The 26,776-nt window shown below is 37.8% G+C and overlaps 1 protein-coding gene across 1 annotated transcript in view; it reads left to right on the top strand.

The window, feature by feature from the left end:
* The window catches only part of PTPRZ1 (protein tyrosine phosphatase receptor type Z1), a gene marked incomplete at both ends in the record, with an annotated part of 134,503 nt that overhangs the window by 19,755 nt on the left and 87,972 nt on the right, over positions 1-26,776 (top strand). Inside the window, one exon of the mRNA XM_080621782.1 lies at positions 13,128-13,193. Within this exon, the coding sequence (XP_080477908.1) occupies positions 13,128-13,193 (66 nt within the window). The remainder of the gene's footprint in view (positions 1-13,127; positions 13,194-26,776) is intronic.

Genomic DNA, 26,776 nt, shown 5'->3' with positions numbered 1-26,776 from the left:
AGTATGTATTCTTTGAAAGTTTCATCACAATATTCATGCCATTGAAAACTTGGCTGCCTGTTTTCTCTGCAGACTTATGTAAATTTCTAGGGATCTTGTGTGAATGGAAGGAGTCTGAATTTGTGTCCATGGTAATCTGTTCAATGTGTAGAGGACGTTACAATGGCATTAACCCATGAAAAGGATCAGTTGTTTTCATGGAAAGCAGTCAAGACATACTTTGAATTTAGATAGTCAACTTAATCAGAGCTGGACATTGTTTTTTAAGGGTTTCTCTTTGAAAAAGCTTAATGCTGGTCACCTGCCAAGTGAAAATGCATTATTCATCTTTAAAGGGGCATAAAAATTGAACAGTAAGCTGAAGAATGGATACATCTCTGAAATAATTCAAACAAAAATGATTAAATCCTGCAGTTATTTATAATCTCTACTTGGGCATTTAAAAGCATGAAAATGCCATATCTGTCCTGGCTCATTACCTGCTGTCTGACACTGACAGCTGAGTGAATTAACGTGGAGCTTCTTTAGGACTGGAAATTTGGTAATGCCAGTCCTCACTGCCTTTCTGGCTGCGGTGGGAGTCCTGCCTGAGCAGGGATGGGCAGCACACCTGAGAGGCAAGACACGGAGGGCCTTGAGCAAACATGGCAATTAGGGGTCTTCTATCAACCTTCACAGGACATAACAAGAATTCTGGTCTAGTTCCCTACCTCATCTTGCTTTTTCTGAGACATAATCATGATGCTGGTTCATCTGCCCTGGAAAGGAAGTGATTAAGACTATATTCCCTTACCTTTACCTGAAGAAATCATATGTAGCAGCCTCATTTGGGTTTTTCTCCTACATTTAAATTAAATTACAGTACAAGGTTACGTTAGGCAACCTGTGTTTATTTGGCTATTCAGGAGAGATTTAGTTTGCAAGATTAAATGATACTTGTCTCAGCTTCATTTGTTTAAGCAAGTGAAAGTAATAGATCCTTCTGCTCCATACCTTAATTAATTTGCTACAGGATATTTCCACAGATTAATGGTAGACTTGTATTAGGGGTGGCTTGCTTTTGATGATGATGAGGATGACAATGTTGAAAATAATAAATACAATTTATGTAAGAAAATAAAAAGTTCAGTGTCTGCAATTCCTGTAAGGTTTTTTATAGCATCTGTCTAGTGCTACTTGAACACTTTATACCAGTGTTAGCTAAATGAATTTGCTGTATTTGCTGAGTGAAGATGCGTTTAGAGAGCATTGTAACTCCATTTCTTGGCCTTCCTTGAAAATGGCATTACCCAACAGCTTCCCAGTGGGAAGAAGCAGATATTTCAATGCAGAGCTCTGAATTAACAAGCAGGAACAGCTGGTATTTGCCCCTAATCCAATTTAAGAGCTGTAAATTCCCAGAATTATTTTCATAAGAGCTACTGTGTTCACCAGTGGGGATGTGTTACATGTTCTATGTGTTCACCATTGGGGATGTTTGGACATTAAACTATGATGGGAAACACCATGATTGCTCAAGGCATAAAGGAAAAGATCACTGATGGATGATCACAATTTGAAAATACTGTGACTTTATAGAAAGTCTACCCTGTAGTGTTTCTTAGGCCAAAATCTGCTCTATCCCGTTCTCTTACAAAAGGAGTGCAAGTGCAAGTGCAAGTGCAAATCAAATGTATAAAACCAGCATCTGATTTTTGAACGTGATGGATATTGCAACATGAGAGAGTCACATAATCCCTAGTTCTGTAAGTAAGCTGCAATGGATGGATCTGAGATTTTTCCATTTATTAGGTATATCAGTTCACAGTCATGTTTTGCTGTCTCTGATGGAATTTGAGACTGCTAAAAAGCATCTAGGGACACACTCCCTTGAATCTAAGCAAGGGAAGAGTCAGTCATATCACTTGCTTTCGCCAACTTTTCGAAGTTAACTTTGTTGCTTTCCTGGATGCAAGTAGTGCATCTTTAATAGAACAGTATGTGATGTTTATATTAAGTTTTAATAGTAGCTGCATTTCATTTAGGACAAGCATTACTACTGTTTCAGATGCTGTGCGTCATTCATGTGTAGTATGCAAATAATAGGAATAGCCATGTTCAGTCATACCTAAATTCAGTATTGTCTGACAGAGGCCAGTGCAGATGCTTCAGAATAACAGGCATGAAATCCCACAGTAGGTAGAAGTGAGATGCTTCCCAAGTCTTTTCTCACGTCTCATGTGTGCCAGGTGGCTTTCTAAATGTATTGTGATAACTCCAAATATTTTTGATATCTTTACAGCTATTTCAGTCTTCATTTAGCTGTTAGCCTATGCAATTTCTTGCAGTGATGATTGCCTAGATGTGAAAAAAATGCATTCTTTCACTGGTTTTCTTACTTTCAGATTTCCCATAATGCCCCCGGGTGTCCTTGTTCTTCTAGCGAGAGGGGGAACAACAGTTCCCAGTCTTCATCTTAGCAACATTCATTATTCTTTGTTTTCTTCCCAAAATAAGCATTCTTAACCTTTTTTTTCCATTTCCTTTTATTTGGAATTTTCCATGGTCACTTTCATCAGTGGTCCCTCTCACCCATGTTCTGCTTAATTGTTTCTGAGAGGGCAAGACCAGCACAAATCCAGTTTTCCAGATGAAACCACACTGATGATTTGTGTTAAGGTGCAATAATGCTTTCTTCGTCATTTCTGACATATTTTGAAATTTCTGCTTGGGCTCCAGCTATACACTGAATGAAGAACTTGATTTAGCCCTGGTCTCTTCCATCACCTTATGCAATTAATTGAAAACCCAACAAAGTAAAAGTATTTTAGTAGTTTTCAGTGCCCTTTTTTTCTTTCCCCAGTTTTTTTTTCTGCTACATCTGTCAAAGCTGAACAGATGTAGCAAAGCTGAATCTTTTGGCATTGTACACATTTGCCTTGCTTGTTATAGCTTTCTGAACTTCCTCAAAACCCAATCTAAATAATGGAAACATCAGTGCATCACAGTATTTCAGCATACTCTCTTGAATCTTTGAATTTAACCAACTGTGTTCTGGAAAATCAGTAGATATTTTGAAGACTTCTAAAAAGTGTCATTGCTATCAAAACTGGAAATGTTTTTATTTTGGGGATCTTTTAAAAACTTGTGTATTTTATTTGCTAAGTGTTGGTGTCAGTGTACTAATTTGGCACCCTTGCTGTCCCTTGAATTACAACTTGCATTGCAGTCATCACTGTTTAATGGTTCATCTGCTCTTCTCTACATAACCTGTCTGTTGTGCATGTTACATGAGTTTCTGAAGAATGGCCTCTGCTTGTTTCTGTTCAGGAGCTACTTTCCAGGTTTGCATCTGCATTGTTTGACTAAGCTTTGTCCCATTGGGCCATTTGGCCATTTTATATATGGTCATTGAAATCTTACTGGTTTGTTACACTGTGCTGCCCGATACGAATTTAGTTTGCTTTTCTTTGCTAGACTTTGTGGTGTAGCCCTATTTTTATGTATAAGGGCTCAGACTTTGTTCTGGTATAGAGTCAGCTCTATGCTCCTCTCCAGTTTTACTTTCCCCATGTGTTTTCAATGGCCTAGAAGTTTAAGCCCTTCTTGCTCACTCAAGGAAGAGAGTTTTAGCACTCTGTTCATTTTCTGTTTGGGCCAGCACCCTTAATTGGAAGCATTCATAAGAAAACAGGCAGTGAGAGAGCTTCTTCTAAGTCTATATGTAAACTTCCAGGCCATCCCCTATTCATAACTTTGCATTACTAGGCATGATGTGTAAGTCAGGCTTCCTCCCTAGCACAATGGCAGAAGTGTCTAAATAGCTCTAGGACAAAGCATCCTAATTACGTGCCTAAAGAATATTCACAGAAGGCACTCTGAATCCAGTCTATTGAAGTTTTTCCCCATGCCATAAAACCTTTATATAAATATTCATAAGAGAGGGGGAGGCAAGCGCACACACACTTCACAGGCTGCTAATTAATGCCTTTACCCAGAGCTTTAGCGCTCTACACTTAGACCAAGGGAAGGTGTCTCTTTATCAAGGGTTTTGAGGGCTTTGAGAGCTTGCAATGGGAGTTCAGTGTTAAAATCTCTTTCTAGAAATTCTTTATCACTTAAGAGCCCAAACCCCTTAGCTCTGTTGGAAGTTAAGATCCAAACCAGAAAAGAGTTTGGCAGGTGAGTTCTCAGTGTGGGAATGACTTTATCAGTCCTAGTCTAAATTCACAAGTCACTTTATGTGCATTGAAACCTACTTAGAAGATTTAAGCATGTTTAAACCATTAACTCACAATACATTTTTAGATAATGTTTACCCTTTATTCTGGTTGCTGTTAATTGGCAAAGCAATTAATTACTTCATTAATTGGTAATAAAAATAATTTAATCTTGGTAAATGAGTCATTGCAATTAATGGAACACAAATTTTAAGTTAGGGTTAGGGTTTAATTTAATTTCTTCATTTTGCAGTGTTTAGTTTGTAGCAAAAGTCTGCCTATGAATCGTAATTCTCAGGCTTCCTGATTTTTGTTTCAAAGATTTAATTTCTTACTGTTAGAAAGTCGCAGTCAATTTGCAGTTGGTTATTGAGTGTTGACAGCTGACTGCCACAATATATGAACTTTCAGTTGTATTGAACTAATCGTAACCTAGGATTGCTGCAATGAGATTCTCAGTTCAAACTGTGTTATACACTCAGTGTAGGATTGCAAGTAACAAGAGGTCAGAACCTCCATTTTGTGGTTCAGTGCACAAATTAAGGCTTTTCATGGAGTGCCACCACCACCTGAGACCTGGGAAAAGGCTTTTCAGTGCCTTAGTGAGAGGTGGATTATATGGGGAAATGGTTATTGTAGTAAGGTGAAATTTCACATTTACAATGACTGATTAAACCATGTATCTATCATTTGACAGGGCTATTATTTACACATTTTGGGTCAAACCTTGCTCAAAAAAGTTTATGTCTGCTGACAGAATTCAACAGGGATTAGAACTGAAAGAATATGAAATAACAAAACAATGATGTGGGGTTTTGTGTAGTTTTTTTTTTTTTTTTTTTTCTGAAATCATAAAGCTGTATTCTGTCTCCTATTACTATTATGTAAAATGTTCATGAGTTAGGCACAAGGAGGATGGGCAGGTGAGGGATGCATGCCTGTACAGTGGGTTTGTGTTGTTTGCATTCCCATAAGCCTCATATAGCTTCCCAGGCAGATTCTCCTCCCTGCCTCCAAAACAAAGAGCATATTGATTAAATACAAATGAACATACAAGACTACATAGATAACGCAAAATATTTGATTAAAACACCCGACTCTCCACTTCCGAATATTACTAGCATCTGAATTCCAAAATTGTCTATGAAGTTACAGTTTTGTGGGTGATGTGGGACAGGACTGCGATGGGACTTCTGTTTCCCTCATGGTAGTTTTGGACATACAAATACGTGAGACAGAATTTGACCTCAAAACTACATCAAATGGTAGATACAGCATAGATAACAAGGGACTGGAGAGAATAAAAAGATAAATCAAAACAGAAAATGTGACAAAACCAGATTTTAAATTGGTATGACCTTATTTTTTATATTTCTTTATTTTTTAATTTTATGGAGAAAAAACCTCAAGTGTTAATATTGCTGTAGTTAGCTACAATAATCCATCACCTCCATGTACCTCTTTTCCAATAATTTCTGGGTTTAGGTTGTGCCATAAGAGTTAAATTCCATATAAAGTTAAATTCCATATGCATTCCAAATATGTTGGGGTGATATCTCTATTAGTATTAGACTGTACTTAGAGTTTAGAGTTGTGGTTTGACTTATTTGACATTGAGTTTTCCAAAGACTTCTGTAATTTTAAACAGCAGGAGTCAGACTAAAAAGCAAAACTTAGACAGGAGATAGACCCTCAAGTACAAAGTTACCCAAGTCCTGAAAATACTGAAAAATCATTTTCTGACTCCACAGATAGCCCAGTTCTTAACCTGAAAGTCTCACAAACGCTTAAAATTGTGCTTTAGAGTTTGCTGAGAATTTCTCAGTTTGGATACTGTGGAGCAGCTTAGAGCATATTTTATATCTAAAGTAAGCTTCTAAATAAAAAAACCTAGTCACCTTTCAGGCACCCTTTCAAAGTTAAACCTTGTCAGAACATGTTAAAACACACATTTGTAGTGTTAAGCTCCATGTAAGGTATTAGTGACACCAGTTCTCCTTTTCACTACATCCTGCTGGCTTGAAAATTCCATTTATTTCCTTCCTCTGCCTTGGGGAGATGTCAATCTACATGGCAGTTGCTCTTCAAAAGCACCCAAAAGGCAGATGGAACAGGATGGAGGTACTGCCCTATGCTCTCGCTGAAGGGAACCTAAGTGGAGGGGGGGAAAACACAAGTGGCCACATGAATGTCTGGTCCCATGATCAGTGAAGCTGTGGGGAAGGAGGGAGTATAGATTTTGGTTCCTCACTTCAGTGTATTTTGAAATACAGTATTATGAATAAATTTAACGGTAATTGTAATTATTCTGGTTATTTTATTTGTGATCTTCCTTATGCCACTTTAATAATTCTGCTGTATTCTAGTAAAAAGAAAATTACTACTTAAAACCACCAAACAAATCAACACATTAAGTGTCTTTGTTTTGCCTTTAGTTTTTTTAGGGTACCAGTGTTTGTTATATTTTTTTCTGTTGTCTCTATCAATCATGAGACATTTCTTTTTCTTTTCCAAATATATGATTACGTAATCAGTTGCAATAAGGAAGTGGCTAAAGGGGTAAACATGAGATTTATAGTATGATACAATCATAAGAAATTGCAGTATGTATGTGAGTATATTTATATACCCATTCTTGAGAAGTTCTCACAATATACATATATCTAGACATACGTATGCATATATATAATTGTTAGGATTTGTTAGAAAATGTCAGGTTCTACATTTGTTTACCAGTTTTTCATTGCATTGTTTGCATTATGTTAATATATGTTTCAGCAAATAGAGACGTGTTTTTGTAGATGTGCAGTTGATATCAGATGTCCATGATGAGCCTTGGAAGTTTTCAGTCTTAATGTTGGGTGTAGAGCTTTCTTAAGGGAGCAGAATCTTTTTGGTATGGTTTTATAAAAAGTATGTGGTATAATCCCTAGATTTATATGAATACTTATACAAAAATCATCCAGGGCGACTCCTTTGTCTTCCCATTTGTAGTTGAAAAAAGGGTTTCACCACGACATTTCAAGTAAATACCTCTCTGAAGCAAAAGAAGGTATTGCTATCAAGAGAGCCACCTTTCAGGAAACTTACTGTAACATGACTGGAGGCATAATGGTTAAGTAGAATTTACAATTTCAGCATAAAATAAACGGGAAAGAAAAATATTTAATAGTTAAAGACTTCCTCCTTTAGAGAATATATTTCTCTCAATATCCCCCCCACCAACACTTTCATAGAATTCAGTCTAAGGCTGTTCATTAGGGTGCGCAAGATGATTTTAACTACTGAAATAGTTCACAAAAGAGAAACTTTCTAACAGCTTGACTTCACAGCCCCTGCTGTGCTAAAAAGCATTTATTTCAGTGAATGTTCCTTTGAGATGACTTGCATAAGGTCTATTCTCAAGAGTTTTAGATATTACCAAAGCTGTAGAGCTTTACTGGTCTGTAGATGTTAATATTAACAAGCAGAGAAGAATTGGAGAAACATAGTAAAGATTTTTAATAACCTTTCCAACTAGCACTTCCTACTACTTCGCCTGTAGTCAGAGAGAAGGTGGAATTAGATAATTTACATAGATTGGACCATGCCCCACATTGGAAAAAGCCCAATCCTGAGATCCCTCCCACTTTCCACAGGCTGCTTAAGAATTTCAGAAGCATTTAAATGTAAAAGGCATTTAAAATTCCTATGGGAGTAGAACATAAATTGGTCAAACTGGGGTCCTTGCTGCTTTTGCATATTCAAATGCACTAGAAAATTATGATTAAATGTGATCAATAAACCTTAGCTAATACCGCAGGGATTATCCTTTTAATTCATGGCACTATTCGCTGTAAAGTTGTGACAGGTTAAAGTTAGGAGTGCCTATTAATACTCTGCTGCTTACTGATAATTGCTTTTAAATGTATTCAATCAGTCTGTTTGGTGGGTTGTGGGGTTTTGGGAGGGTTTTGGGGGGTTCTGGATGAGGGGCTTTGGCTTTTTTGTTTGTTTGGCTGGTTTTGTTCTGTTTGGGGTCTTTTTTTTTAATAGATTTAAACACAATTTGTTTCAGTAAATATATCACAACAATTGTCAAACTGTAAAAGGAGTTTTGTTTTAGCTTTATATTTAGTGCAGGGAAAGTCGTGCTTTTTCAATCTGTATTGGAATGAGCTGCCTGCACTCAAGCACAATGAAGGGAACTGGCTATAGATACCCAAATATGTAGCAATGCCTAAAATAAGCCTGTACAGAAGGAACTGTGAGTAAAAAAGATTTATAAATTTCTCTACACAGTCTCAGACCCTCTTGACAAAAGATTTTGACACATTGACTTTCAGAAGAAAGAACATACGAAGTTGTAGAGGTGGGTTATTTAAGCATTTTTGTGGTTTTAAGGATTTTATAGATCCCATTACAGAATTGGTACATCTTGGTAGCTTTCTATGGAGTTGGGTCAGTTTGTGTGACAGAATACCTGAAACCGGGTGAAAATAGACTTTCATCCTTCTAAACAGTTTGATGAGTGTCTGGTCAAGCCCAATATGTATGTGAATAAAAATTTTAAAACCGCTTTGCCAGTTCATGCCACTTGTCTGGAGACCTGTCTCTTGCAAATAGCAAATGCCTAGGCAAGTGCATTAAAACAGGGCAAATGTGCAATGACTGTTTCCCAGTATCATCCTCCCAGTTTTATCAGTGGACTTAGTGAGCCAAAAGTGGTGTCACTGTGTTTAAGAAGTGTTTGCGGCTCTCTCCTTCACAGAATTTTAAAATCTTTCCAAACCTGTGTTTGTGGTATTCACAGCTTCCAGTTTCTGCAGAGAGTTAGTAATATGAGTGTACATAGAGGAGAGATCTCATGAGACACAAATTGTTTAAAACAAAAACTTCTGTATTTCTCAAAGAGAAAATGATCACATATTTTCAGTGATTGCTCCCATCCTTGCTGGCATCCCAAGAGCTCCTGTCCTCTTCCTTGGCCTAAGAACCACAGGTTGAATCCTGCCTATGTAAATTGAAATTGCCATCATTTTTGTACCAACACAGCCTTTATCTCCATAACTGTAATAATATTGCTGGCTATCCACTTACACTAAATGAATGCTTATGCCTTTAGTATCTATCTATTCACTTTGCTCTCAGATTTGATTTTAATAAAGGAGGAAAATACCAAGTGACACCTGGTTTCCCAGGACCAAACTGTGTTGGCAGTCTAAATGTGTAGTTAATGGTGATTACCCATACTGTACATGCAGAACATCCGTGCCCTGTTTGTAGAAAATCTCACAAATGCAGACATTACTGTGTTCCAATTCCCATAAATAAGTCATTCTGATGTCAAAATCTTATAAATGGTGGCTCCATTCAGCCGAGTGAAGGTAAAACCATAAGGAGGTTTTCCTTTTTAACTCTTGAGTGTAGCAGCTGGTATCTGTTGATGCTGCTGTGTCAAAAAGGACAAGCAGAAAGGGCTGGTAAAATTATAGCATGTTGGTAGAAATTACAGTGCTAGATTACACCTGAGTTTGTATCATGTCTAGCAAAGCAGCATGCTGATCGCAGCATCCTCAAACATACCTTGTGTCTTGGTGCTGTCCTCAGAATACCCTTTTTACAGATGTTTAGAAGGGCCTCTGATGCATACTTGATGCTTGTTGCTTCAGCATCTCTGAGAGGATTTTCTCCAACAGAATTCAGAGGTTCAAAGTCCCATTTTCACTTCTCTGACTCATTTCCCTGGCACAGAGTGCCAAATCAAGAGGGTCTCCCTCACAGATACTTTTTTCTGCTGATCATGAAAGCTATTAATTTTTTATCTTTACATATGAATAAATACACATTGAGGATCAGATGTTTCATTCACATCAATAAATCAAAAGCAACTCAACCAAGGCCTGGAGGTATAAAAGGAATATCAGACTCATATCAGGAGGAAGAAAACCTGGTTATTTGTAGTTTTAAATAGGAGAAATATCTACAAGAACTTATTATTACCATGACTATGCTTTAACCAGAAACCCATCTTCTCTGTTTGTTCCCATGGCTGAACATGAGACAAGGTGAGCTACAAATCAATTGGTCTAACTACCCCTCATGAGCAGGAGAGCATTTGCCACTGTTATTCCTGACTTCATGGGCCTTGGGCACTGAAGTGCTCGCTGTTTAGACAGAATGTGAAAGGAAACAGCCTCAGACAGAAAACTCTGGCTTTGAAGAAGCATAGAAAAAGGGAGTAAAAAACATTTAATGGTATCTTGCATGTCTGCTTGACAGGGATAGAAAGATAACCATACAACTGTTTAAATTATCATCCCACAACTGAGCTGCCTTGTGCTATGAATAAATAAGCAATCTATGGAAACATGCTCAACAGCTTCCTGGGATCAGAAGAGAACATTAAGGATTTTTATTTCATAAAGCAGCACCTCAACCAGTAAAATTCAAACTATTTTGGGCACTAACTGGAGATGTCAGTGTCAGATGACAGAAGTCATTCTGACTGTCAAGCTGATTAAGTATCAATATCACAGATTTACATATAAACCCACAAATCTGACATCGGTTTTGCCTTCTCTTTTGTGATCACAGAATCACAGAATCCCAAGGGTTGGAAGGGACCTCAAAAGATCATCTAGTCCAATCCCCCTGCAAGAGCAGGGTAACCTAGAGTACATCACACAGGAACTTGTCCAGCCGGGCCTTGAATATCTCCAACGTAGGAGACTCCACAACCCCCCTGGGCAACCTGTTCCAGTGATGTTCTCATTATTCCTATATTAATTTAAATTAAATGTAAGGAATTTAAATACAGTATTTTAACAGCAGTATTTTTCTTTCGTAAACCATGAGTAAAAGGGATGGCAATTTGTTAACTCTTAAGTAAAATAAAATTGTAGAAGAAAAAGATAATTTCCTTCCAGCTGGTCTCTACACTGTTAGCTGGTCAACACTGACAGTTTACACGAGAACTCTTTATAGGATGTATGGTTCTGTTTTGCCAGGGCAGTTTACACAAGTAGTTCACGGGAAGAGACACCAGTGCTAGCTATGATTCTTCAGTTTCTTCTTTCCCCAAAGGAAATTTGCTTTCCTTCCCCAATTTTGCCACATATTTATAATGGAAAGAGGCAAGATGAAAACCACTTACAATCCCTGCAGATGTGGGAAGGCACATGGCTGTGAGTGTTCTGGGACAGGCTGTGGCAGCACAATAGGTGAATAGCAGAGGAAAGAAGGTGTACGAACTCCTAATGTCTCCGGCCATTTATAAAGACTTTCCTTAAGATTTACTGGGTCTATAAGTGTGTAATGCACCAAAAAAGTGAACCTTGCCCCTTTTTTTCTTGTTCATTGAAGCTATCACTCCTTGTCCATCAGACCTCCATGTGGAACATAAAAAGTGGTGGGAGGCTCTCACGCCCAAACCCTGCTTAGTTAGCATATGAATGCTCAACTGATTGTTTGAAGTAACAATTAAGAGGACAATGGATAAAGGAGGAAACTGGAGACATCAACTAACACCTGTGAATCAGAACTTCAACAGCTTTCTTTTACATAATTAATTAAAGAAGGAGGCACAATGCACATTGACTTGAAAATGTGATCCAAGGGCAATGCTGGTGCATGTAAATCCTTTTTCAGTGCCATTAGTTACATGTGAGGTTTGATCTTTTTGTAAAAGTCTTAGTCATGAGTGAAAGTTGTGAAGTGTTACAAGTGGGCTTTTAGGTGGGGAGGGAGAAAGGAAAGAGAAAAACATTTAAGGGCCATCACAATTTCATGGAGGAGGCAGAAGTCCTGGTGAAGTTATTAAAACACGTGGACTTCAGAGAGGTAGCAGAAAGTCATTATAAGGCACAACATTTCTAACCTTTCAAACACCAATTATGATTTAGCATCCTGTAATCAGAACTACATAGTGCTCTGTATTAAAGAAAAAGAAATGGATGCTATGAAACTGTTTCATTAAATTTGTGGTTATTGTAGAATATGAGCTGAATGCTATGGTGCTTTCTCAAAGAAGCAATCCATATGTGTGCTCAACTTACTCATATGCAAGTATTTCTTGAACAGGCTATATTGTACTCTCTAGAAGAGTATTTTATGAAGCTAGTTAACATTATGACTCAAAATGACAGTCTCAGAAAATCTATAGCTGCAATTTACATATATTAATAAGTATAAGCGGGCATAGTCATCTATTTGCATACATCAATAGTTGTGTAGCTAGAGTTGTACTGGCATAAAAAGGATAACAGTGAAGGTTATTCGGTGGTCAGAATAAATCAATGAGTATTTATACAGTTAAGATATTTCTCCCTAGAGAAGTATAATGTCATTAAAAAGTATCTAATATCTAGACTTCTCTCTCCATAAACTTTATGGAGATACAAGTAACTTCACATACTTCAGCTATAATATTGCTGATACTATGCAGTGAAATGACATTTTAGAGTATTTTGTTCACTATCTTTAAATGGCATCAGTAGTACCAAGTTAAAGTATGTGAAGTCCTGCGCACACTGAAGCAAAAGGTTAGCTTGCATGATTTCCAAGGAATCTAGATCAGTTCTTTCTAAAGGATATCACAGAAGATGGTTTCTTCAAGGAGAGTTGCATTAATTTTAAAAGGAAAAGCATGATTGTAGTGAAAAATGGAGGAGGGGAAAGAGGGAGAAAGAAGGAAAGGGGGGAGGAAGACAGGATAAACTGAAAATCATTTCCGTTTGCTTTGTGTGTTTTATATGCTACGACATTGATGGTATTTATATTCTGTTGAAACAATACTTGCCATTTGAAGGCCAAAATAAGGACAAAGTAACTGATTAATCAATAATTAAAAAAAGTGATGATCTTGTTGGGGTGGTGGTGGTGTTATCAACATTTCATGTTCCTGTTGGGGTCTGGTATTTATATTGTAAATTCATGTCTATTTTGCAGATTTGGTGTATGGATACTATAGACAACAGCGGAAATTGATTGAAGAGATTGATTGGTCATACACAGGTAAGCAAAATTGTCTACTGAAGAACTTAATCCACTTTGACATCTTCATATTCATTGTTATAACTGAAAGAGCCTGTTATATCCATATACCACTTACCATATGCCTAAACAATTGCTAAAGTAAAAATGTAGGAAATGGAATCTGAAAAATCACAGGAACTTTACAAGTTACTTACTTACATCTGTTACTTTTGTAAAGAGAAAGTCCATGTCCTTAAAACCTTAACCTGAGACATGACTTATTTGATGAAGGCTAGGCCAATAAATTGATAGGTGTTCATTTATAATCTGAATATTACTGTTCTGGCAAGTCTGAAAAACAGAAAGAAAAGCTGAAGCGAGGCACAGCACATTATGTGGGTAAGAACATATCCATATACTGCATATGAACTTCTGCACTTTACTTCTGAGAACCTGAGCATCCTTTACAGGTCACATTCTGATTCTCCTAAAAAATCAGTCATCGGGGCTCTGTACGACCTTTGCCTCATCACAGAAGTACTGTGGGAAATACACAAATAGCCTCCTAGATTCTCCTGTAAAAGTCAAGATGCTTTCAGTAATACTGAAAAGGTAATTCAGTCTTAAGCTATAGGTATATTTTACATAGAATGTAAGAAGTAACTTCCTGACGATATGCATAGACTCTTACATTTTTAATGATTTAGTTACTGTTTCAAAAACCACTGATTTATGAAAAGAAATAAGGAGTGTCAAATTTCAGTCTTTCATATATTTGGTTCAGAATATTTTCCTGTAGTTATAGGAAGTTACACCATTCTTTTTCTTTCTCTCACTTTCTCATTTTGATGATAGTTTTTATCTTCCAGGGTAAAACATATCTAACAAGTTTTGAGCCTAGAGAGAATTGAAACAGGCTAGTCATGAGCCCTTCAAAATGAAATTTATAATGAAAACTCCCACTTACACAGATTGTACTGCAAAATTCAAGCGTAAGCTAAATCAATACAATATTTCATGTTCAAAATCCATACATTTTTTAATATTGCAGCTAGAGGAATGCAGGGATAAGCCTCCAGGATTACAGGTGACCAGAGGGCAATTTATGAGTTTACTTTAAATAATAGCGTATGGGGTTTGCATAGGATATTGAAGGATTGAGCTCTTCCCTAGCCTGCACAGAACACACACCCTGCTGTGCAGCTGTTGCAGCAGCCACAGATTGTGTTTGCTAGGTGTTTTGGATGGCAAGACAGCACAGACTCTGCGAGCGAGAGGATCAGTACCTGTTGGTTCTCTCCCTTAACATGTGAGATATATACCTTGATGTAATCATTTCAGTTCCTATGCCTTGCCCTAGTGATACCACTGGCAAAGCCTTCTTCCCCATCCAGACCTGTATAGTCAGGTGCATGGGGTGGCTGAATTTGAAAGAAGCCCTGCTCAGCACTGTGTGCCCTGTCCCAGCAGCATCCTACCCATGCTCCTGCTGCCCCACAGGACTCTCTGCCACATGGGCTGCATGTGCCCCCAGCACTCATAACACAACTGGCTCCACAGCTTGTCAAACAAGGATTTTCAAAGCTTTTTGGGGGGAGCTGCATGAAAAGCAGAAACTCAGTGTTGTACTTGCTTTCCTGAAATACCAGGCAATTGATTGAGGGTTGATATAACGCTGTTTTTTAAAAAAAAAAAAAAAAAATTATTCCCTTCTATGTAAGGGGAATAAACAAATCCAGCTTTCACTTAAAAAAGGACGGTCCCCTCAGTGGGAATAAAAATCACAAATTTCAACATTGTGTTGGGGCACATAAGTCTAGAGGCTGAGGCATATTGATTTTGATCTCATTAACTTATATAATTTGTTTATTTTAATCTCATTGTTTTATCCCTGTGGCAAGTGATATCAGGTACTGTACATATAACTGCTATACCTAGCTCAGACTTAAGCTTTTGAGGCACAGACCAATATGTACATTTCTGAATGGGTTACCAATGTTTTGTTAGAGCAGTCTTTCCTCAGACGCCAGTTACAGTCTTCTGTCTTATAACCTGCTCACTGAAAAACCTGAAAAATTAGCCTCTGTGTGCTAGTGAAGTGTTATTAGTGGGCCTGGGGATCCTGCAACCAGAGTTTAATCCATCATAACTAAGAAAAATTTAAATGGCTTGATAAGCTAATTTGAGTTTGAGCAGATGTATTTCTTTATATTGAATGAAAAGTTTCAGATCCATTACCCACAGTGGGTCAATACACTCTTTTACTGGATGGTGGTGTGAGATGAAAGTAAAATGGAACTAGAGAAATAACTTGGATCTTACCTGCTGAAACCATACAATTTCTGAAGGTGAAGTTTCATAATAAAACAATTTCACATACTGTAATTTAATGTGAGTCATCATCAGATTTTGACTGTCAGGTAATGTCTAATGAATGTGTAAATGTAACTGGAAACATTTTATAGTACTTCTAAAGGCTCTGCTTTAAGCCATAGACAAATCCAGCTTTTGCAAGCAAGAATTTAGGTTTTTTGTGTCCTAACTTTGCATATATTTGCATAAACAGATGCAGTGTTAAAGACGTGGAAGGCGCAAATGCTCATTACAGATGCACCCATTTTTTTTCAGGAATAAGGGCTCCTAAGGCTGGTTTATCAGCAAAATGATTTCATTTTAACAAACTTTCACCATATTTTTCATTAAAACAGTGATATAAATAAAAACTGATAATATCATGAACATTTTCTGTATCTGAATATTAACGAAAAGTGAATCCAACCTTTTTTGTTGTAGAAAAACAAGTGTACTAAGAAAGTTAATTTCCTCAAATCACGTACATACTAATTGATGACCAGCGATCGTTTAGAAGTTATTTAACTGTGCCACTAAGATTAGACAATCACAGATTACTTCAAATCATAAAGTGAGAAGTGTGAGCTTCAATTATTTTTCTGTCATAGAGGTGAAAAGTTTATTTTTATTGATGCTTTGTTTACCTGCACTGTTTTCGCCAGAAGGGATGATACAATGCTGTTTTCTCTTGATTGGTTGGGTTTTTTTCCAACATGGCTGTTTGACAGTAGGCCATTAAAACACCAAATCTGAATGCTCACATGTAGAATTATCAAATTATACCACAAAGAAGACTTCTTTTTTTTGTTTTGTGGGTGTTTACTCTTGGCAGGGAGAGGAGGGAGAGCAGCTTAATTCTGTTAGAAGCAGGAAATTGTAAATAGTCTTCCAGGAATTCTGTGTAAATGAATAGCACAGCCAGTTCAGTGTTCTTTGTCTACTCATTCAGGAGTATTAAGTTCAATTTGTACTGCCATTCCTTATGTGATATGCTGATACATAATTGCCTTATAAACATTGGCAACTCTGATCTTGAGGAAAGGGTGATTTTAACATGAACTGTTGGGTCTCTGGGTATTCAAAGAACAATTCTGTTATTTGTTAGCAGAACATGAATTGTATTTCCTTTTTCTCTGGAGGGAAGCATCATGAATCACAGAACAATTTAGATTTGAAGGGGCAGTTCTGGTAGATTCTGGCAGATCTGGTCCAACCCCCTCCTCAAGTCAGAGTGAACTTCAGAGGTGAAGCAGGTTGCTCAGACCTTGTCCAGCAGAACATTGAAAATCCCCAAGGAGGGAGATGCTGCAGCCTGGGCAGCATGTTCCAGTCTCATGTTGAAGAACTCTTTTTATTTATCCTATCTCTTACTGCAACTTGTGATCATTGCCTCTTGCCCTTTCTCTGTGCACTGCTCTGTAGATTGCCTTTACATAGCAGTAGACTTCAGTTAGATTCCCCCTTTCGTCCCCAGCCTGGGCAAACTTAGGTGCCTCAGCATCTCCTTGTACATGATGTAGTCCGATGCCCTGATCATCTCAATAGCCTTTAGTTTGTTAAGATATATCTCATGTTAGATTGAGGAGGAAGTCAAAATTGGACTCCTCATTCTGGATGTCACCTCACTAGTGTGCAGTAGAAGAAAATAGTCACTTCCCATGTTCTGCTGGCTGCGGTCTTGCTAAGGTAGCTCAGCATGTTCTTTGCCTTCCTGGCTGCAAGGGCACACTGCTGACTCACACACAACTCATTGTCCATCAGGATAATTATGATCTTTTCAGATAATTTGTAATATCTGGTGTATTTCAGTAGTAAAACTCAGCAGTAAATTGATGAGGCTCTTCTGGCCCTTGCATCAATACTTTCCACGGTAACAATGACTAAGCATAATAGCTTGCTGGCTTTGATCCAATGTTGAATATTGAATTAATCTTGTTAAGATTAAAAATGTTATCAATGGCTGATTTAACACCCTCTAGAGATATTGCCCTAGTTTATCATTCCCAATTACTATTGCTACATTGACAAAGTCTCAGTTCTCATTTGAAAGGCTGGTTTTGCTACCCCAAGTCCTGGAAATTTGCAGTGATGGCTTCAAACGTTGGTGCCTATAGTTTGGCTGAGAAAATGAAAATGGCCTTATTTTCAGTGGTACTGAGAAAACGTAATTCTCTTTCTTGCCCAAACAAGATCTAATGTTTTAATTCCAAATGTTCTGTCGTCTTTCAGTACTGAGGAAATTCTGCTGCAGTCATTGCTCGTGAAGTTTATGGGAAAGTAGGTTGTTGGTTAGATCCATAATAATTAACAGGTGCATTTTGCTTTTCACTCAGCCAAAAAACTGATCAAGAATCTGCACTATCATCTCTGCTGCAGCTCAAGAGAATGATTTTAACATTAGCAGCTAGTTCTCCTTATTCTGTAACATGTCTGCTGCTTCTATTACCCCACAATTTGTCACAGGTAAAATGGGAAGTTTCAACCTTTCCCCTCATTCTTGCCCTGTTCAGCAGCCATCTGCTGGGAAGATGGACAAGGGCAGGCACTGAGGTGTTGCTTTCTGCCCGGCAGCTGCAGTGGAGAAGCTGTCATGAGCAGTGTGTGAGTGTGGCCACCCCGTGCATGCTCCCTATGAAACAGCTCCAGGAGGGGGACAAAGGGAGCTAAAAGGTAGAGGTGTGGGGTTTGGGTCCTATCCATTGCAGGCCAGGTGCAATGTATGATAGAGGAGCCATTTCATGAGACAAATTGTGACAAGTGGCCTGTGTGAGAGGGCAGGAGGCAGCAGCAGGAGTCTGCTGGAGGTGGGATCCAGGAGCTGGCTGATGAACTGATTTAATGGACAGTTCCACCAGACCAAACTGAAATGTCTCTAAGAGAGCCCTGGCCAGAAGCTGATGAAACCTCCTGCCTTCACTGGCTGGATAAAACCATATTCTGGGGAGATGATGCATAAAAAATTAAGTTCAATTTTTTTTCTTGCTAGCTAACTACCATGCCATTATCAGCATAACTCAGTGAGAAAAGCTGGTCTTTTTATCACCTCCTGTGAAATAAATCACTTTGTGTTTTATATTCACCAAGTATAATCATGACTGATGAGCTGCATCAGTTGTGAGTAATAAAGAAAAACCTATACTCTTGGGTCATGTGGGTTCCTTCTGTGAAGGATGCAGTGTAAGAAATAGCTCTGCAGAGAGCCTTTTTTAGTAGACCTTATGCTTCAGAGGCAGTCATACCTTTTGTGTCATGATAGTTCATTACATGTATTTACATCCCCCAGATCACAGTCACTCATGGTTCCAGTGTTTTGTCACTAAATTCACAGGCTTACTAATTAAAAAGCCAATTACATTATTATGGCTTTGGGAAGGCTGATGATTCAGCAACAGAAATCACAGTGTTACGCATCTGTTTACATCAAAGAGACAAGGTGTCCTCAAGCGGGAAGCTACATGATAGCACGATTGGCCATAAAGAAATACCTTTTAAGATATCTCAGTGTACTGAATCAACAACATAGAGCATGTTATTCAGCACAAGTAAGATATCTATTCAGTATATGTATGAATTTTGAATTCATATGAAGTGATACGATTTGGAATAGTTGGTTTCAAACATCCTTTTTTACAATCAGCGGAGCTGATCTTTGAGCAGTAGAAGGCAACAAGCAGCAAAGTGCAATTTATTTAGCTTTGATTCAATCAATTTCATTTCTCCACATATCCAGTGTGGAATGCCCAGCCTACAGAAATGCAAAAATGAACTTACAGTATCAGATATTAGGAAATAGTATCAGGTATTAGTTATATAGATATCTAACTATGACATATAGTATCAGATATTAGGAAGAAATTCTTCACTAAGAGGAAGGCAGTGGAACAGGTTGCCCAGAGAAGTTGTGGCTGCCCCATCCTTGGCAGTGTTCAAGGCCAGGTTGGAAAGGGCTTGGAGCAACCTGATCTAGTGGAAGGTGTTCCTGCCCATGGCAGGGGATTGGAACTGGATGATCTTGAAGGTCCCTTCTGAGCCAAACCATTCTGTGACTCTAATATTTGTAGGACAAAGTGAGTGGAAAACTATTGCAGGGGATTTTTAGGGAGGAGGTAAGAGAATTGGACGCCATATTCATAGACTTTTCAAAGTTCGGTGGTTGTAGGACAGGTATGAAGAACCACACATTGGTATTCATATTTGGCTCATCAGTGGCAAAATTATAACATTTTTCTTTCAGTAAAGATTTAAGATTTAAAGGCAGAGTTTACTGATAAGGAACTCCAATAAGACCTGTTCCCCCATTTTACTCCTGTAGTGCTATAAACAAAGGCAACAAGCAGGGTCATTTTCAGAAATGGCACAGCATCTTATTCTGATCATCAGCTAGATTATTTAAATGCAGGAAGGATGGTTTCTGAAGTATAGCAATCAAAGTGAGAGGTGACACTGCTGGTTTGGTAAGGTCTGGCCGGGGGTCAGAAAGATACAGAGACTACCCATTAAGTAGAATCGTAGAATAGTTAGGTTTGGAAAGGACCTTAAGATCATCTAGTTCCAACCCCCCTGCCATGGGCAGGGACACCTCACACTAAACCATGCTGTAAATGTGTTTTGAAATAAAAAGCTTTTTTAGGAATGCTGTCTTTGGGAATACACCAAAGTGAAACAAAGAAAAGCAGATTGTGGATATCCCATAGTAGGCTACAGCCTTAGTTAAGCCTCTGTGACCTTCAAAACAGTAATAAAAATATCTTCATGTATATACAACTGAATGATTTCTCATTTACAGTTGTGTTAAATTTGTGCTGCAGTGGGAAGGATATATTCTTGAGGACTACTTGCTTGCAAAACATGCAGATGATTGCTTTGAGATCATCTTCACCTCCATATCAGTGTGATTTATGGATTTGTGAAGTTTGAAGGCCAGCAAATATTGTCCCATTGCTTATGTTTACAGACAGCCTTGCTTTAGTCACCTGCTGTAGCCTATTTGTTCAGAGCTCTTTTAGGAACATTTTTACTTCAAGGCTATTCTACTGTGTTTATAACATTTTTGGGTGTTGTTTGGGGCTTTTTGGTTTTTTGGGGTTCTTTTGTGGTTTTTTGGTTGTTTTGGTTTTTTGTTGTTGGTTTTATTTTTTTTCTTAATGTGTTAAAATCACAATGATTTTGGTAGGCACAGTTTGCTAATGTACTGGAGTAAGGGCAATCTAATTCTCTTCAATGTATTCCGAAATTTGAAGCCATTCACAACCTTGCTGTAACTCATTAATTCAATAGAAAACAAACCTTTCTAGACAGTTTTTTCTATGGATCAGTAAGGGTTAAAGCAGCCCCCTAAAATGTGTGGTTAGACAAGTCAGCGTGGCTAAGAGTTCAGAGAGTAGGAGGAAGATGAAAGAAAGAAAGATCCTGAGAAGGAAGGGGCAGGAGGAGTGTGATGCCTCCATGGACAGCAGAAAGCTCTTCATCTAGTCTCAGGTGTGTCTGAAGCCCTAGCTACATCAAGCTCAGCGATGGATATATGCTTGGTGTTTTGCAAGTGCACCTAACTTAGTTAAGCATAGCATAGGTGAGGCAGCACATACGATTTCAATTTTGAAATTTTGAATGCTGAGTTATTGTAAATTACTGCAAATGAACTCAAACCACATTTTCATGCTGTACTTTGAAATTCCATTTTCAAATGCAATAATGTGACTTTTTTCCCTACAAAATGGTATTTTTCCCAAACTTTTCAGTTCAATAAAGAAGGGAAATCCATCAGCAGTTCTGTTTTGGATGAATGAGAGCTTTCTGGAAAACAAACAAAAAAATTGAAACAAAAAACTCTAAACCACTGAAAAAATCTGACCTTTCTAAAATTAACTTGTAGAAATGTCACTTTCAGTTCCATGGGTCTGCCCCTATCACACGTGAAGCATGTCACCTTCTAATTTCAGAGGTAAAAATAAGCTTCTGCTTATATTCATCTGCATGTTGGAGCCAGCCCAGTTTGTAGCATAGCTAGTTTGGTCTGCAGGCTTGCTGTAAGTGTTAGTAATTCTCAATAAAGAAGATAAATTAGCAAGGTGCAGAAATAATTTTTATTTGTACACAGAATACTTTCTTTCGAGAGTTTCTGAGGAATGCTGTGTGGTGTTTATTTATATACAGTTGTTCTGCATGCAGTATCATAGCTTATACTGGCAGATTAGCACAGTTCTAAGAAACCTGAATTATACAGGAGTGTTATACAGCTTATTATTTCCAGTGGGGAGATGATACACTCTATGAAGTTTTCCTGAAGAAGCCTGTGTTCGGTTTCTCTACCAGTGTAACAAGCTTTCTACACCATGCTGAAGAAGCAGTGGGCAAGTCGAAAAGCTGCTTAGGTCCCGAAGGAAGTATATAATCCAAATTAAGGCTCTGTGCCCCTGCACTTGTCCTTGAATTTCAGTCTTTCCTCCTTTTGTCTTTTTTTTACAGTTGTGATGTATATAAACTCAATCTTCCACATTGAAAGTCATCAGTTCTTGTGGAGGAAGTCTTGCTGAAAGCACAGGACAGTGGCTGTGGCAGTGTACATCCATTAGCTTTACCAGTGGATCAGCTCAACTGTTCCCTCCATTATCACTGAAGTTCTGTTCCAGGCATCTGTTTCAGCTGTGAAAGATGCACAAAATCCTTCCTGTGAATAGCCAGGTCAAGGCACCTACCTGCATACATATTTAGCTAGTTCTTGCTGGGCTTTAACAGTTGTGCTTGCAACAAACTCCGTATCGGTCCTGTAGCAATCTTTCTGCTCTCCTCCAAGAGGTTTCTTTATGAGAAATTAGATTATAGCTTGATCTGACATTGCCTGGCATTGATCCTATTTTAGGAGCCACAGAAATAATTGACTGTCTTCTTTCATCCTTTATCATAGATGCTGTATTTAAGAGCTAAGCTGTTTTCCTCTGAATGTAGTGTTTCTCTGTGAAGGCCTTCTCTGTCAGTGAGCTTTACCTGATGAAAACTGTGCTAAACAGAGACAGAGAGATTTTTAAAAGGCAGTTAAGAAAATGAAGGTATTAAATATGGAGAAGCAAAGAGAGGGACAGTGCGCTGAATGCTGGAAAAGAGAAAGGAGAATTGTTTACATGTAAGGACTTGCAGATTTGTTGTCAAACTTCTGGTATTCCCTTAGCTGCATCAGGAGTCCATTAGGGTTTGGGTGCATGATCATAGACTGCCAACAATTATTTTTCCTGAGTTAATGGCAAAAGCAAACGCACACCAACAAAAAGCCTAAAGTGCATTACCCTGCCTGAGTAACTGAAAGAGAAAAAACTGAAAAAAAATACTGTTATTGGAGTATTTAGGAATGTTGAGTCAATGTTTCATAAATTCTTTTCTCTTGTTTCAGAATAGAGAGGATTTTCTGCCTCGTTATATATGTTTTGACCACTTTGTGTATAACGCAATACAGTGTGATCAAACTCTTTATTTTTCCAGCTATATTTTTTCTGTCAGTTTTCAGAAAAGCAAATATTTGTGGCTGGAGTGCAGTCAGGGAAAAATCACAAACAGATTCTTATTATTATTCAAAGGCATCCTCTTGAAAGCTAGCTTTGCAATAGGGCTGTGACTGTGGCATGTGGGGACAGAGCTCTCTAAATGGGAGCACTAGCACATTACCTCTTTAATTTTTATTTTACCTGCTTTCAGAATATCCAGAACAGATCGAAGGTGAAGCATACAGACAGGCAATAGACAATATGTAACATGTTTTCTTGCAGAAGGGGCAAATACTTTTAAATATTGCAAACATTCAGTTTCTTCAGCTGTAAGTACCCACTTCTAACAGATCCTGTACATGATCATAACTAATCTTTACCAACACATTTAATCTCCAAGAAAAGATCTGTATACCTGCCAGTCCTAATGTGACCATGCCATGTGTATCTGTTCAGAACGAGAGCAATACTTCTTTTCCTCTGCATAAATGGAACTAGTGATAATCTGTTGAAGTGGCTTGATCACATCTGAAGTTCCCTTTGAAATAATTTGTTTTATCTAGAGAAGCTGTGGAACATGTGCTAAGAAGAGGTTTTCTGGATGACTTTGTGTGTTTTCTCACTCCATCCCTTTCGCAAGAGAGGCCTTCCTACCTTTTCCATTTGACACTTTATGTCATATTTGCTTATTTCACCTCTTATGATGCAGCCATGACTTATTTCCCCTTTGCATTATCAAATTCTTCTTTTTCCCACCGTCAAGTGATCATACAGGGTTTTGTTGCCTACTTCTCCATGACATTCATTAATGGCTGCACAAAGTAACTGTCAGTTTGCTACTTTCTCTCCTGTGTTCCCAGGCAAAAGTCTTCCCCCTCCCAAGTAACTATGGAGAAAGAGCTGGCTGAGTGTTTCCTGGACTATCTTGAGTTTCTCCCAGCTGCCTTTTCCTAAATGTCAGGGATGCTCTCCAGCGTGGTTACCATGGTGCACTCAGCCAGTTTGCCTGCAAGGGTTCACAGGAGCCAGCACACCCACTGCACCTTTATAGGAACATGCCATGAGGGAAGGCACTTACCTGCTGTATCACAGTTAAATAGAACATAATGAAAGGTGCTTTTTGGTGCATGTTCTGTATAAAATTGGCCCTAATTTGCTACCATAAAAACCATCAATTTTCTTTGTGCCTCCATTTATAAGAGTGTTGGTGTATCTATAGATGTGGTACAAGCTATGCATATAAACCAGATCGTAAATGTAAATGCTGATGAACAACAGTGAGATTTATACTGTGCTGTATTCATTAACTACCTTCTATAAAAAGATTTGAAGGTGCTTTCTATTTCCTCATAATATATTATTCAATCTGAAACGTTGTTACTAGCAAAAAAGCTTTTCTTTGATACAGTTTCCTTGTGTGAAAGTCAAAACAAATGAAGTACAATGTGCATCCAGCCATCAGAGAACACTGTTTTTTAAACCTCGTGTTTATAGCTAGCAACCTGTAGATAGATTTATAGCTGAAACGACAAAATCCTGTTTAAAACTCCAAGAGATTTAAAAACTCACTTTGAAATGCCATGAAAATGTGTCACAGTATTGTTGCTAAAATATGTAATTCATTTTAAACAGATTTCAAACATAAACATGAACAAAAGTCTTTGCTCCAAATAATGCTACCAGTAAGTTCTGTTCCAGTCACTTGTTTCAGATTAAATTGGTTGTATTATTTTCAAGAAATAGCTAGGTAGACTGGAAATACGTAATATCAGATTCAGTGATCATACAGAGGAGAGCTCCGAGCTACAGTGTACTTTGGTCTGTCTTCTTGATAAGTGTTTCATAGAAATAAAATATTCTTCTCCCAGTTGCACAGCTTTAGCCCTTGTGAATGAAGCTGGTAGGTTTTTTCAGTGTGATTAAGTTACTTTCATTAAACTTCTCAGGTTTTTCTTACTGGGACCAGATGTGAACTTCCCAACTCCCAACATCCTGCTGCTACAAGCAGTCATGCCATCTATATTTTGCATAAAATTAATTGAACTCTGTTTTAAAAGTGGTTGTGTTATTTTGTGTCATAGTTCCACTGAAAAGGTATCTCAGAAACTCACTCTTGACTTTTAAAACTTACCTGAATTTCCAAGCTAACTGCATTAGCAAACCATTAAGGCCGTCTGAGTCTTTTAGTAGAATTAGTTTGTTTGTTTTTCTGAGAATTCTTTTTTATTGCCAATATTTACCTGCACTGGTATTCCTCTCTGTTTTTTTTAAATTAAACCAAAATTGTCTAGTCTCTTGTCCCCTTTTGATTACTGCACAAGCTTTTTCTGCTCACCTCTGGTTCAGCTAAAATTCTTTTGTCTTCAGCATAGCTTACCAGCATCTTTTGCACTTATCGCAGATGAACTCTCCCCAGGACATTGTGCGGAGACATTGATACTTTCCTATCTTTACTAGGAGTTGCTTGGTTACAGCTTCAGAACACACTTGCCTTTCAATCTCTTGCCTTTCCATCATACTGTCTGTTTGCAGTCCTCTGAGACTGTCAGACATGGTCTGATTCTTTTCCTCCCACATGTTTTTCCTATGGTGAGATTCTCATTAGTAACAAAACCTCCCACTAGTAGTTGCTGAATATATGGTTTTACAAATTATGTTGTTGAATTTCATACCATTTCTACTACTCCAGTTCTCAGGGTCAGCAGTTTCTCCCACATGCTACACTGGACCTCCTTGTGATGGCATGTTTTCACACGTCATGCCATGAGTAGGTGTAATTAGCAGAGCTGAGAAACTGCATGCACAGAACTTAGTACCTCCCATTTGCTGTGGCTTACTATTTTTCTCCTGCTCTCGTATTTACTAAACAAGTGAAAGTACTGGTTTGTTCCATACTGTGGTAACAAATTAGTGTATTTAGTGATCTATTTAGCACAATTACAATTTTCAGTTTTTCAAAATCAATCTTTATTTCAAAAATGTATATATGAATATATATTCATATTCTCATTCATCTTCCTTCCTTCTCTCTCCCTCTCTCCTCCCTCTCTCTCTTTTTCCTCCTTCCCTATCTTCTCCATCCCTCCCTCCCTTCCTTCCTTCCTTTCTCTCTCTTTCCTCTTTCTTTCATTTCTCTCTCTCTTTCTTTCCCTTCCTTCTTCACTTCCACCTTCCCTTACTTCTTCCAAGATATCTCAACTTGGATACCAGCTAAACAGCTGGCTATATTCTCATTCATATTCTACAGGCAAATTCAGCCTCACTTCAACTCCATTGACATGATAAGCATGAGTCAATATAAGGAAGTTGGCTCATAAAGTGTTCTGTGTCCTACGCAAAATATTGCTTATATTCAAAGTTTATTTCCTGTTCAAGCATCATTAAATTGCAATGATTTATAGTCTTAAAATAAATGCTTGTATGAATATTAAATACTCAGTTAGCATTTTTATTATGCTATCACCCACAGATAAGTCCCATTTTGACAAATTCCTATATAAATAACATTGTAATTATTGCCATGTAAGTACTAAATTTTACAACCACAACTAATTACCTATATCTGAATTTCAAACTTCAGTCTAACAGCCTGAACTAAAGCCAATAGAAATCAATGAAAAGATATCCCTTAATGAATCAGTCCTACCATATAGTTACAATCAATTTATATCACATTAACAGTGCGTTATGTTTCTAAATAAAATTTAAATGTCTGGATTTTAGCAGATGATGGAATGGGTAGCAAAACTACTCAGAAATGCACTGCAAATATTTATTCTACTTTTGGTGCGTAAA

Source organism: Psittacula echo (assembly GCF_963264785.1).
Source record: "Psittacula echo genome assembly, chromosome: 1".
Taxonomy (NCBI): domain Eukaryota; kingdom Metazoa; phylum Chordata; class Aves; order Psittaciformes; family Psittacidae; genus Psittacula; species Psittacula echo.
This window is presented reverse-complemented; position numbering and strand designations above follow the sequence as displayed.